This window comes from Cervus canadensis, chromosome 17 (assembly GCF_019320065.1).
Source record: "Cervus canadensis isolate Bull #8, Minnesota chromosome 17, ASM1932006v1, whole genome shotgun sequence".
NCBI lineage: Eukaryota > Metazoa > Chordata > Mammalia > Artiodactyla > Cervidae > Cervus > Cervus canadensis.
Window position 1 is genome coordinate 43371421 of NC_057402.1, and position 13148 is coordinate 43384568.

Sequence of the window (13148 nt, forward strand, 5' to 3'; positions counted from 1 at the left end):
GAGGAGCCTGGCGGGCTATAGTCCATGGAGTTGCAGAGAGTCAGACATGACTTAGTGACTAAATCACCACCAACATATAATGGAAAGGTAGAAAAAAGACGTGAGGAAGTTGAAAGATAACAAAAATTTTAAAAAAACTGCATATTTAAGAAAGAAGAGGCTTAGCTCTTTAATTGTATTTTGAGCATTGGTCATAAGACTTATCTTTGACAGCACAGTATTTTTAAAAATTCCAGTATTTTCCTTGATATTTGATACCAAGCCCCTTCTCCCAGGGAAGTAACCACTTAATTTCTTTGGAACTCATGAACCGCTGCAGTTCCTGTGTGGCTGTGGCGTGCGTGTGCGTGCTAAGTCACTTCAGTCACAGTAGTTACTGATTCCTGTCCACTAGACCTCCCCTGGGTGGTGGGATCTGTCAGATTCACAGCGTGTGTGTGTATGATGACTGCATGCACTCATATGACAGGCAGGATGTGTGACAAAACTGCTCTGACAAATGTTTGCCTTTTTCAACAAAAAGTGTGCCATATATTTTTATTAAATCATAGAAAACTCATTTGTATACAAATTTTTCCATCTTGGGGACACTGGAATATGGAACAGCTGTGTAACAAAACATTTGAAAGATACATCTCACTTTAAGCAGAGACAAGGTTTAAGTTGTCACATTTATTTTTAAAAAAAAGTTGAAATAATCATTAACACATTATTGGCTTTTTTTCACCTTTGGGCCAGAGGAATAGTATCTCTTTTGACTCCCCGATTCTCATTACTGAAACCAACCATGAGTTTAAAAAGTGATTAACTTGAAAGTTTAATACAAAATCAATTTCTTTTTTGCAACCATGGGCTTTTAGGGCAAATGCCAAATTTCAGGAGATGGTCTCCTTTCACAGGACCTGTTAAGTTTCTTTTCTACAACAGGAAATATGTATAATGGTACAGAATATATTTCAGAATAAGTTAAATATTAAGACATACAGTATGGCAATAATGTCCTACTTTTCTTTCTACCATGTAAATTCGAAAGTTCATCCTAATCTTACACATCTGTAAGAGGGTGAAGACTGAGGGATCCAGTGATACTGAAAATACACAACAGCTGTCAGAACCACATTCTCTAAATGCTTTGGCTGATTATATACAAATGGTCCTGCCAGCATCACACCTGCATTCGTTCCACGGGGGCTCTAAATGAACAGATACTGGAGTTCACCAAGCGAAAACAGGCAGTGTTTTCGAATTTTAGGCTGTCACTCGCTCTGCTTCTGAGCAGAGACTCAAAGGTCACACGGTGACATGTCTGCACTCACCCCAAATACTCACATAACATAAACACAAATTAAATACTATCAAACTTATTTTAAATTAAATTGAAGACCACTATTTTTAAGTGCATGAAGTACTCCCCGCTAGCTTCTTGAATGTGTGTTATGGAGCAAGAACTAACATCCCAGGGAACATCCGTGTTCCTACATGTTAAGAGGCCAACCCACTTTCTCTGAGAACTCCCTAGAGTAACACATGAGACCTATAGGGGGAAGAAAGCAATCCTCCAATCCCTCCTCCAATCAGAGGGAGAGTCTCAGTCATTTTCCCAAACTCCAGTTTGGATTTCAGACTCATTAAGGCAGGAACTCAAAAATGTGATCTTTGGGACTGGCTCCTGGTGTCACCTGTGGTGACAGTCTGTGTCCGCAGGACGCTTCATTGACCCTTAATACTACAACCTTCCTTCCAGCTCCCCTCCGGGTCCTGGGCCCCTGTGGTCAAGAGACAGACCTGGCATTCTCCCAGGTGATGTGTAAACAAATCTGGGAAAACCGCATTGCTGCAAATGTTTGCTATGTCAGTGAAAAACCTCTTGGGCTGAGAAAGATAACAGGAAACGCTGCCCCTATGACAGCTTCTCACAAGGCCTCTCTTCTGCTCATCCTGCTCTTGAAGACTATGAAGTCAACCCACACACTCTTTGCCTTGCTTGCCCCCAATGGTATTAAACAGAGTGAGAAACTATCCTTTGGACTACCTTATTCCTGAATTTCGACCAGTGCTTATTCAAGCCAAGTGGTCCACTGTCTTGTTACCGCAGGTGACTAGGAGAGGAGGTGAGGCTTCTGTGCAGATTGGGGTTCTGGCTGTGTCTGTTCCGACTGCGGACAGATGAGAACATGGTGTTGCAGCCGGGGACCTTGCATTTGTGCAGCTGGCGGAGGTGCACGGTCTTGTAGTGGGCCCGGAAGGTCCCTTTATTGCTGTATGTCTTCTGACAGAGGTGACACGTCAGGGGCAGCCCGGAAGGCAAGCTGGCAAGGCTCTGGTCAGCCTTCCCCATCAGGACGCAGAGTGGGTAGTCCTCCCCGGGCACCAGGCCTGGCCCATCACAGTTGCCGTCGCAGTCCTCTGTGAGCACAGCGCCCTCCTCGCTGGCCCCGTCTGAGTCCCAAGAGGAGTGGCTGCTGCTCTCCGACTTCACGCTCGAGGTAGTGCTCAGATCCAAGACGGTGCCCTCGCTGGGCAGACCAGAGGTGTAGCTCTGTAGGCCGGCACTGTGGACCTGGGCTAGCGGGTACACCAGACTGCCCATCCGGCTCATCCCCTTGAAGATGACAGATGTCTGGGAGGCTTGCGGTGTGAAAGCTGCCTCCTGGTAGGCCTCCTGGGCTGTGTCTTTCAGGAGGTAAGCTGCCCGGAAGGGGTCTTCGCCGCTCTCCAGAGCTTCTTGGGGCAATACTTTCTGGTGGAGATTTAGGTTTGAACTGTGTCTACAAGAGTGAAAAGGTGGTTAGCAATGGGTAGGGCTGTCATCTTTGTTGTTTTAAAGACAGTCTTCAGTCTGAGTAGAGACACTAGGCAGATACCGGGAAAGCTTGTGGCGTGAGGGAAGTGATGCTAAGGGGCTCAGGATGCAGTGCCTGTGTGGTGGACACTGCCCACTGCCGTCCACTGCTTGTCCCAAGCCAGCATCTGACCAGGGGAGTTGACAGAATGTGTAGTTCTCTTCAGCTTGCACAGTCTGACTGACATGTAAGTTCCCGCACCTCATCTTTAGAGAATGGCTAGACTGCTTCAGTTAGGCCCATTCAGCTGGGACACTGGAACCAGGAGATCCCAGAAGAAAACTGGTCACAAACAGTAAGGAACTAAGCAGGACTTTATTTCAATGAAACCAGGAGACAGGCTCTTCCAGAGCTGTACTGTCCCAAAGAATGGCTACTCATAAGTAGCTACTGAGTGCCTGAAAGGTGGCCAGTGTCATATACTGAAATAATATTTTGAATAGACTGAATGATAGGAAATACATTACTAAATTTACTTGTTTCTTTTCACTTTTTTAATGTGGCTACCATAAAATATTAAGATTTCCTACGTGGTTTGCATCGTGGACTAGAGCATCTGAACGAAACATCACCACATGGAAGTTCTACAGGTGAGAGGCTAGAAGTGGTAAATGTGTGTGTGAGTGTGCGTGTGTGTGAAATTTAGTTCGTATTTGCAACATTTCACTATATACCAGACAGGAATTTTGCAAGTGCAGCACTGTGAGCACACTGCCAATCACCCACCCAATGGTTAGTCCTGAAGGGCAGATAATGAGTATCCATTATGACACATGCCTTTTACTCATAATATATCATTTGGATGTAACTTGTCAATCAATGCTGGCCTTGCTCAGAGATCCCCTAACTTCTGAAGAGCAAAAATACCCCTTACTACAGGGCATAATCTCAAAGGTGATTGCAGAATTATTCTGAGCAGGGAACATACCTCCACCAATACAGATCAGGATGCGTACCAGGGTCAAACTGTGAAAAATATCCTCACCAAAATAACAAGAAATCAGATTTTCTATTCTAAATCTCCAAAGATGTCTTTGGTGGGGGGGGCAGAGAGGGGATGTTACACAAAGTGCATGAAATTTGTTACTCAACTTCTTTTTAATCCTTGTATACTTTCTTTTTGGGGGACATAATCAGAATTATGCTCCCAGATCACCCACTTTGCAAGCAGCTCTTCTCCACTGCAACTCTGCCCTGTGATTATGTCAGCATCCTGGGTTGAAGGGGCAGGTATGTCTCAGCAGAAAACCAGACACTAGATTGACATATAGATTCCAGGATATACAAGTAGTCAAAAAAGGGTCAGACAAACACGTTTACTGGAACCCCGTGCAGAAAAGTCCCTGATGTAACAGAGGGAACCTCTGGGTCCTGTGCTCAGCTGCTGAGGATTCTACGAACACCAAACACTAACATGTGGGCAGCCCTCTCTCCTCCTTAACCATTCTGAGGGCTAGATGCACTTTCCAAGGTGCCATGTCCCCTAAGTTCAGTGACAACCACATCTGCAAAACCCCGGGACCACGTGCTGGGCTTTCTGCTTCCAGGACTTTGCTAACACTGTGCCTCCTGCCCAGGTCTGCATTTCTTCACTTAAACCTCAACCTCCCACTCCAACTCTCCCCTCCCCTGCTCCTGACTATGTAGATTAGCTGATACCAGTGGGTTTCAAAGTGTGATCGGGTACCCCGAGTGCTCCCTGAGATCTTTTCAGGATGTCCCTCAAGCCAGACTCGTCTCATAACTATACTAAGACATGATTTTCCCTTTCAGCCTCATTCCCTCACTGGTGTGCATGTGTGTGTGCTAAGTCACTTCAGTCGGGTCTGACTCTTTTCAACCCCATGGACTGTAGTCCACCAGGCTCCTCCGTCCATAGGATTCTTCAGGCAAGAATACTGGAGCGGGCTGCCATGCTCCTACTCCAGGGGATCTTCCCCACCCAGGGATCGAACCCCATGACTCTTAAGTCTCCTGCACTGGGGTTCTTTACCACTAGCGCCGCCTGGAGTGGTATTCCAGAGGCCACATGACACGTGATATTTCAACAGACTGAATGAAGAATCCAGTTGTTGTCTACTAAAGATATTAGCAAAATGTAAAACAAAGCCACTTCTCACTAAAGTTCTTTGTCCGGAAAATGTAATTTTTCATAAAATTGTAATAAACTAATTTATTAAGTGATGTGATGTACATATTAATTTTTTTCAGTTTTAATTTTTAATACAGTAAATATTGATAGATATACACCCAGACACAAGTTCTTGAGGTTTTAAGAATTTGTAAAGGGGTTGTGACATCAAAACTTTCGCAAGTGGTTGGTTTAGATGTAATGCCATGTGAAGATGGTTTCTAGGAAACCAACCCTAACTTTTCGAGGAGTTTGGTGAGATGCCCTCCCATGCCCATTACAGTCTGTATCCCCCGCGTTCTAGAGCCACCACAGTCAGTTGTAATCGCCCGTGCACTGCTGCTTCCCCACGGGCCTTTGTGGGCAGGGCCTGTGTCCAGAGCACCTAACACAGAGGTGATTAAACACTCACAGGCTAAGTACCCACAGTGCTGTGGCAGTCCCCTTAATGGGTCCTAGGAAGTGCTGTGGGCAGTAGCTGTGGCTTGAAGACAGGAAGGCAGCTGTCCTCACAGCAACACAATTCTCATCTCTGACTCAGAAAAATGGTGGTGGATCTGGGACTGCTAGCCAAGTCCTGTTCAAGATGGTATTGTTTTAGTCACAGATCCCAGGGAAAATGCAGTACCAATTCTAGATTACTAGAATTAGTGGTTTACATTTAGCATGCGAGATGCTTTCCTGTGGTGTGGGGAGGAGGCGCGCATCTCAGACAGATCCAAAAACAGGAAAATATTAAATACATGAAGAATAAATACGAATAGTATCTTAAATTCAATATGCCTTCTAACTTGGCAGATGATGTAGGTCAGAACAGTATCATAAATAACAAGGATAATCTGAATGACAGGACTATCCCTTCTTTGTAACAACAGCTTATTCATGAACAAATTCTTCTCTCTGAGGCTGGAGGAGGAGGACCAGCTCACTAATTAGGTGTCCTGGAGGTTGGGTGCAACATCCAGAAACGGAAACAGGAATTTTAACAAATATCACCCCTGCCCTATCCTCTCTGCTTGAGTCAATGAGTGTGTTTTTAGGAGTCCTGTCCAGGAATGTGTGTGGGAGTCTATACCTTTTCGCCCTGTTAATAAATTAGGGGCTACAATTTGGACTAAGGCAATGGGGGTGTTGAGCTGCTTGAAATAAAGCTTGTTTGGACAAATGTTAACATTTTAATGTTCTGTGAACCATTTAGCATCTCTAATGCTGCAGCTGAGGGCTGGTCTCATCAGAGGGTTGGTTCTTTCCCTAAAGCCTCCTGGTATCATTTTTCGGTAAGCTTCTTCTTCCCTTTAAAGGCTGGGGAGGAAGGCGACCTGAAGCATGGTTCTGCGACCCAAGTTCATCAAGAAAAATAAGAGGAATGCCAGTGCTGTGTGACCACAGTGATGAGGGGTACTCTATCCCCCGGCAGTTGGAGAGCAGTCTGATTCTGTGTTGTGGGGTCATGAAAACCCAGCATCGACAAGACCTCTCCTCTTTCAACTACATGTCACAGACATGGAAATAACCTGTTAATTGCCTTTACTCTTTAATAACTCAATATTTCAGACATCTTCAATCAGGCAGTTATTCTTCTTTTCAAATAGAGTGGTTAATTAGAAATCAGAGAAAATGCTTCATTCTGTGGAGATCAGTTTGAAATGAAAGTCAGACAAGTTTTGGGAAGCTATGATCCTAACGTGAAAAGCTCCCTGCCTCCTTTGCTCCTCTAATGCGTGAACTAGTTCATGGTTCCTGATATCCCAAACCACTGGGACCAGATGTGTTTCTGAATCCAAAATTCCTCAGGCTTTAGAAAGGCAGAGTGATGCATTCACTGTAATATCACGGTAATGTCCCCATAAGAAATCCATTAACATTTCTGTACTGAAATATACAAAACCCCACACAAAGGGAGACTCTAAAAGATCAGATAGCCTCACATCATTTCATGTCAGGTCTTATAACTAAATGAGTTTAAACTCTGGAGTCGAAAACGCAGGGACCTGGATCTATAGGACACTCTTCCTCAGTCCGTGGCCCCTGGAATAGCTCAGTGTCCCCTGGGAACTTAGCAATGCAAACCCTCACATCCGGTCCCAGACCTGCTGTGACAGAAAGAGTAGGGGTGGGGCTCCGAAGTCTGCTTTAATGACCCTCCAGGTGACTCAAGTGCTTATTAAAGGTTAAGACCCACTGCCCTGGAAGCAAAGATCGCCACCAGGTGTCTTACCTGTCCCTGCTCCTGCGGGAGGGGAAAGTGGCCTTGCAGCCCTCCACTGTGCACGTGTGCATTTCCCGGGCGTGCATGTTTTTCTGATGCATCTTCACGCCGCAAGCGTTTTTAAAGGTCTTCTTGCAGATGTCACACTGGAAGCGGTTCTCCTCCTTCGACCTCACTGATGCTGGCTGACCCAAGTGCTCCGGCTCTTTGGAATCTTCGAAACAAGGGAAAGCCATTCCTTGGGTGGACAAGGCACCAAAGAGCCCCCCGGCCAGCAGGTGCTGCTGCAGTTTGATATAGTCGGGAAAAGGCACACAGGGCTCCACCCTGGTGGTGAGGTGAGGTTCACGGCCATCCTCCTCCGCGTCCCGTGGCACAGTGTTCAACACTGACTTCTGCCCAGTCTCCCTCTCCGAGTTGTGCGTGGCCTGCTCAGGAGTCTGGCGGATGGCTCCACTGGACTCAATTCCTGGCCCGAGATAGCAGGGCCTCTCTTCCTCAACACGAGGCCTCTCGGAGCTTCCTGCTGGTGTGTGTGGCTCCTCTGGGGCTCCGTCTGACTGGGGGCTGCAGGTCTCCAGCTCGTCTTCACTGACCACCTGCAGGGGCATGTCTTCATCAGAGCTCAGAGGCTGCCTCTTCTCGTCTGCTGTCTCCACGGCCTCCTTCTCTATTTTGATGGGCATACTGGACTTGCGGGATTTCTTCTTGGGCAGGGTGTCGAACGGTGTTTCATTGGAAGCCAGCTGTTCTGGGATGGACGAGGACAGCAGAGGGAGGGAGGGCAGCATCCCGGGGGTGTTGGCCAGCTCGGCCGGAGTGGCTGGGCTGCGGTAGAAAGGCAGGACTGGCTGGACAGTCTTCAGGTTGGGGAAGAGCACCCCGTTGTGGCTGAGGCTCGGGAAGGTTGGCTGGCTCTGGGGGTCTTCCAGGGCCCCAGCGTAGCCGGGGAGAGGCCGGCAGTCTGGAAGAGTTACCCCGAGGCCTGGGCGCTTGGCGCTCTCTGAGGCAGCCAGGGTCAGGCCGCCCCTCAGGTCTTTGTCCCTGTTGTTTCTGTTCATGGGCATGTGCAGCCGGGGGTTGGGGTTGGCACTGTGGCGGTTGCGGCTCCTCAGGGAGCTGAACACCATGTTGCAGCCTTCGATGGTGCACTTGTGCTTGATCTTCAGGTGCACGGCGTTGTAGTGGATCTTCAGCGTGCCCTTGTCATAGAAGGTCTTCTCACACGCCGTGCAGAACACCCGGCCCTTCTTTGTGCCGAGGCTGCTCCTCTCGGGCTTCACTTTGGCCTCGGGGGACAGCTGTGTCCTCTCGAGCTTCGTGATGATGCTGTACGAGCTGGAGTCGCTGAAGTGGGTGCTGTCTTCCTTTTTGGTGACAGCATCGGGACAGCTGAGACACGGATCTTTTTCAACCTGAAATGGGGTGGAACTGGAAGTGAGGAAGCTGCTGTCAGGGAAGGCTCCATGGACTTCCTGTTTGGGGTCCTGGCTTTGGTCTTGACTCTGCTCCAGCACATAGGGGTCGGGCAGTGACCCTATCAGTGCTGGGGGCAAGGGGTTGAAGAACTGGAAAGGCAGCATGAAGGTCATGTTGTTAATGAGGTTCTCGAAGGGGTGGACGCTGCTGGGGTTTCCTTTGTCCATGGGAGCAGGGAGGCTGGCACTCCGGTGGCTGCAGCTCTCAATGAAAGCCCTGATGTCGACATTGGCCGTGGAAGGTGGGATGACAACCGACTGCTCTTCTTTCTCCTGAATTGCCATGAGCTCAACTATGGACTTGGTCTCTCCAAAGCGAAGGAACTGCTGTAAGGTGGCCACCTCCTCCTCACTGGTCATGATGCTCCAGTGATCCAGCACTTTTCCCGAGGCATCCTAAACCCAAACCAGAATTTAGAAGGACAATTAATTTACTGTTCCTTACCCTTCCCAGGTGGCTCAGCGGTAAAGAATCTGCCTGCAATGCAGGAGATGTGCGTTTGATCCCTGGGTCAGGAAGATCCCCTGGCGTAGGAAATGGCAATCTACTCCAGTATTCTTGCCTGGGAAATCCCACGGACGGAGGAGTCAGGTGGGCTACAGACCATGGGGTTGCAAAACATTCAGATGTGACTGAACGACTAAATAGCAACCACCACAACCCTCTTCTCTAAGAAAGGAGTCATGCCATGTGGTTAGGGCCTCCACCAGCATCACGGGACACTTTTGTATATATTAGAAAAAGACACCCCTGGGAGCACTGGGCTCGATGAGTTCAGCCCTCACTCACCCCACTCTCCTAGGAAAGAAACTCTCTGTGGAAAAATAAACTGTACAAATGTTAGTGGTGGTCCAGAAGACAGAAATAAAATTATATCACTCAAGTCTAAGGGAAGTTTGGTGATTATTTTCCATCCTATTTCAAACCAATTGGTAGTCTTTGATTAGGCATAATTTTCTCCCACTAAAATTAAAATACGTATCATTTGAGCAACAGTAACTTCTTTATCTAAACAGTATAGATGGGAAATCAGGCCTAGATATAGCTCAAGTATTTATTTGCTGCAGGTTGAATTATCTTTCCCAAGCAACTAACATCAAAATACAAATGAACCTGTATTGATCTATTGCCTGTGTTCACAAAGCAGAGCGGTAATTACACTGGAGTGTTGGAGATTTTTCAAACTCTAGCAAGACCTAACTTTTCCCAAAACTACAATAAATATTTTATCACAGAACATGTATTTGATGGCCTACTGAGATTTTTCACAGTGCATGTAAGAGTTTTGAAGATGATGAGGAATGTAACATCATAAATTTTTCATGCGCTGGAGGTTCAAGGTAATTGATTCCATATTTTTAATCCTAACACTAGAAAGCAAGATTATTAGGATCATTAAATATTGATCTATGTCATAATGTAAAAGCATAATGCTGCTCTACATAAAAGGTGGTTTCTGGCCTTTGAGGGGTCCCACACTCGAGGTGAGCCAACAGGGTTCCAGAGGAAGCCTGCAGGTGTTGTCAGAGTCAGAGAGTGGATTCACATTTCAAGTCTGCTGCATGCAACCTGAGGGACTTCAGCAAGATCCGGAAGCACTCAGCCTCTGTTTTCTCACCTGGAAAATGGGGATAATCGACCTACCTTGTGAGATGACTGGAAGAGGGACTAAGTCAGTAAATGGTTGTTATTTGTGCTTGTTTCAAGTTTATGGCCTAGCTGAGTTACACTGAATGTATGTGAGTCTTGGAAATACATTCACCTGCCCATCTCATTGAAATTTTTATCAAAGTCAGCTGACATTTTCTAGCATAGTGACAAGGAAGAAAATGCTGTAGCTATTTCCTATGTCAGAGAAATCCAGGAAACATGTTCTTTGCCTGAGAAAATACCTTGATAGCCTCTCTGGATAGGAAGCATAAGGTAGACCCCTAGAACACAAAGAGAGGTGAAACTACTCTGCAAAGGAGAGAGATGAGAGAAGGGATGAAAGGCACAGGATGACGGAGCGATGCAGAAATGAGGCAAGAAGGCTGGAAGAGAACTGGTAGGAGAAACAATAAGTGAGAGCATGCCCACAGAACTATCACAAGTCATCGGGGCCTGGGAAGGAAGATCAACAGTATGTGGATGGCAGAGGGCAGATGGCAGAGGGCTTTAAAGGACAGGAAGGCATGGGATAAAATTGGAACTGTCTGCTGTGCCTTTCTGCAATGTAAGTTCCTCAACTCCACACCCTCAGTAAAATTGGAAACCAATGATGTCGTATGGATAATAAAAGAAATGGAGGCAGCACCAAGGATGGGGCCAACGGTTGACTGTATGAGTGAGTGTGCAATGTTGACTGTGCAAGCTGGCAAGTGAAACCCAAATCAGAGAACATGTAATGCTCTCACTCCCTGAAGTCTAACAGATACCAGTGTCTGTGTGCCCAGTCATGTCTGACTCTTCGCAACCCCATGGACTATAACCCGCCAGGCTGCTCTGTCCACGGGATTTCCCAGGCAAGAATATTGGAGTGGGTTGCCATGCCCTCCTCCAGGAGATCTTCCCAACCCAGGGATCAAACTTACATCTCCTGCATTGGCAGGCAGGTTCTTTACCACTGTGCCACAAGGAAAGCAATGGATTTCTCCCAGAATGTGAGATAGGCTGAGGCCAAGAGGAATGACGATGAAAGGGAGGGATGACTACCAGCAGCTGGAGCACTGGTGGCACTGCATTACACCTGTCCGGCTCTCAGGGAGTGGCACCCACATCCCCGTACCTGCAGCACATATCCTCGGATGTAATCCTGGAGGGTCCAGTCCAAGGCGTGCAGGATCTGGAGGACTTCGTCTTGCTTCAGCACACTGAAGAGCCGGTCCAGAAGGATCTTCAGGCGGACAGGGATGGCCTGGGTCCCATACAGCATGAGGCTGCTGATGTCGAACACCACGTTGGACTGGACGATCTCCACCTGGCTTGTGGGGTACACGGCGGGGATCCTCAGCTTACTCAGAGCTGAAAAAGGGAATTGAAAAAATGTTGTTTTTCAAGATTCTACCTTTAAGAGAAAAACACTGCTTGGGAAGTAGGCGAAGGGCGAACTCTCAGTTATTTGTGCCAATGGAAAAGCCACAAATATGCAAACAATTAATAATCTTAATGGCTATTTGGCTCCACGTTATTCACAGGAACCTCTAAGATAAAATGGAGCACCCTGAGAGGCCTCTTTTCCACTTTTCCTGTGGCGTGCCTAAGGAGTAAACAGCCACAGGTAAGGACCACACCTGTGGAACTGGTAAAAATGAAGGCGGCAGGTGTGTAATCAAGAGGATGGAAAACCAGGAAGCACAGGTCCTGGGGGAGAACCTGGACTTGGAAGCCCTCAGACTGGGGTGGGAGCCCCCGTCTGCCACCCTCCAGTTGTCAGGCTCGGCAATTGAGTCCACGCTGTCCAACGCAACAGTCACCAGTCAAACACAGCTGTTCAAATTTAGATTTACATTAATTAACATTAAAAAAATAAAACTAAAAATTCAGCTCGCCCGTTGTGCTAGTCACATTTCAAGGGCTCATAGCCACATGTGGCTGGTGTAGTGCTGGGTTGTCAGGTTTAGCAAATAAAAAAACAGGAAGTTCCTGTTAAATGTGAATATAGATTTCAGATAAACAACAAATAAGTGGGATATACTTAAACCAAAAATATTAATTGGGATATACTTAGGCTAAAAAAAATTACAGTTTAACTGAAATTCAAATTCACCTGAGCATTCTGCTTTTTCATCTAGCAACCCTGGGCTAGAGGCTACTTACTGTATATGCACAGACTATTTCTTTCATTGCAGAACAGCCCTGAAGCACCACTTTCTACATCTTCAGAAGGCAGTGGATAAACACTTTTCAGAGTTAAGATCCAAAGAGATAACACATATAAAGCTCTTAGTCTGTTTCCTGGCACACAGCAGTAACTTCAGATGTTAGCTGTCATTCGTGGATATTAAACCAGTTCCTGAGTAACTGCGTTATTTAGAGGAAACACTACAGGCCAAGGCGGGGAAATGGTTACCATGCGCCACCCATCCATGTCTGCACTGCTCACACTGACGGTGGTTGATCTTCCCTGGTTTGAAGCTTTGGCAGCTGCAGTTCAGAGTACAGCCGATAGCCTACAGGAGAGAACATGGGGACACCGGACATGTTAGCGATGTGTGGAACACACACAGCATCTACAGAACAGAATGCGTTCCTCCACTGAGCAGCACTGGCTGAATGACCTGTGCCCCCTCCATGCCAGGCCCAGACATGCTACTGTCCCCTGGAAAGAGGAGCGGCTCACCCTGGCCCTGGAGACAGCAAACACACTACACAGATATTCCACATGCAAGGATGGGTTACAACCCTAGAACTCTTTATAAGAAAGGATTACAGGCACGAAGGAGATATCCTGCTTATTATGGAAATGGCATGAAAAGGGTGTAGAAGAGTCACATTCTCACTAAAT

The 13148-nt window shown here is 47.0% G+C and overlaps 1 protein-coding gene across 3 annotated transcripts in view; it reads right to left on the reverse strand.

Moving 5' to 3' along the window:
* Window positions 1-640: 640 nt before the first annotated feature.
* The window catches only part of BNC1 (basonuclin 1), a 29927-nt gene continuing 17419 nt past the window's right edge, over window positions 641-13148 (reverse strand). For 2 of the 3 annotated variants that reach the window (XM_043434553.1, XM_043434552.1), the window contains exons 2-5: window positions 12714-12813; window positions 11430-11665; window positions 7193-9057; window positions 641-2768 (exon numbers count right to left, since the gene is read on the reverse strand). In XM_043434553.1, coding sequence (XP_043290488.1) covers window positions 2087-2768; window positions 7193-9057; window positions 11430-11665; window positions 12714-12813 — 2883 coding nt within the window. In that variant the 3' untranslated portion in view covers window positions 641-2086. The other variant, XM_043434554.1, reaches the window with a different exon arrangement.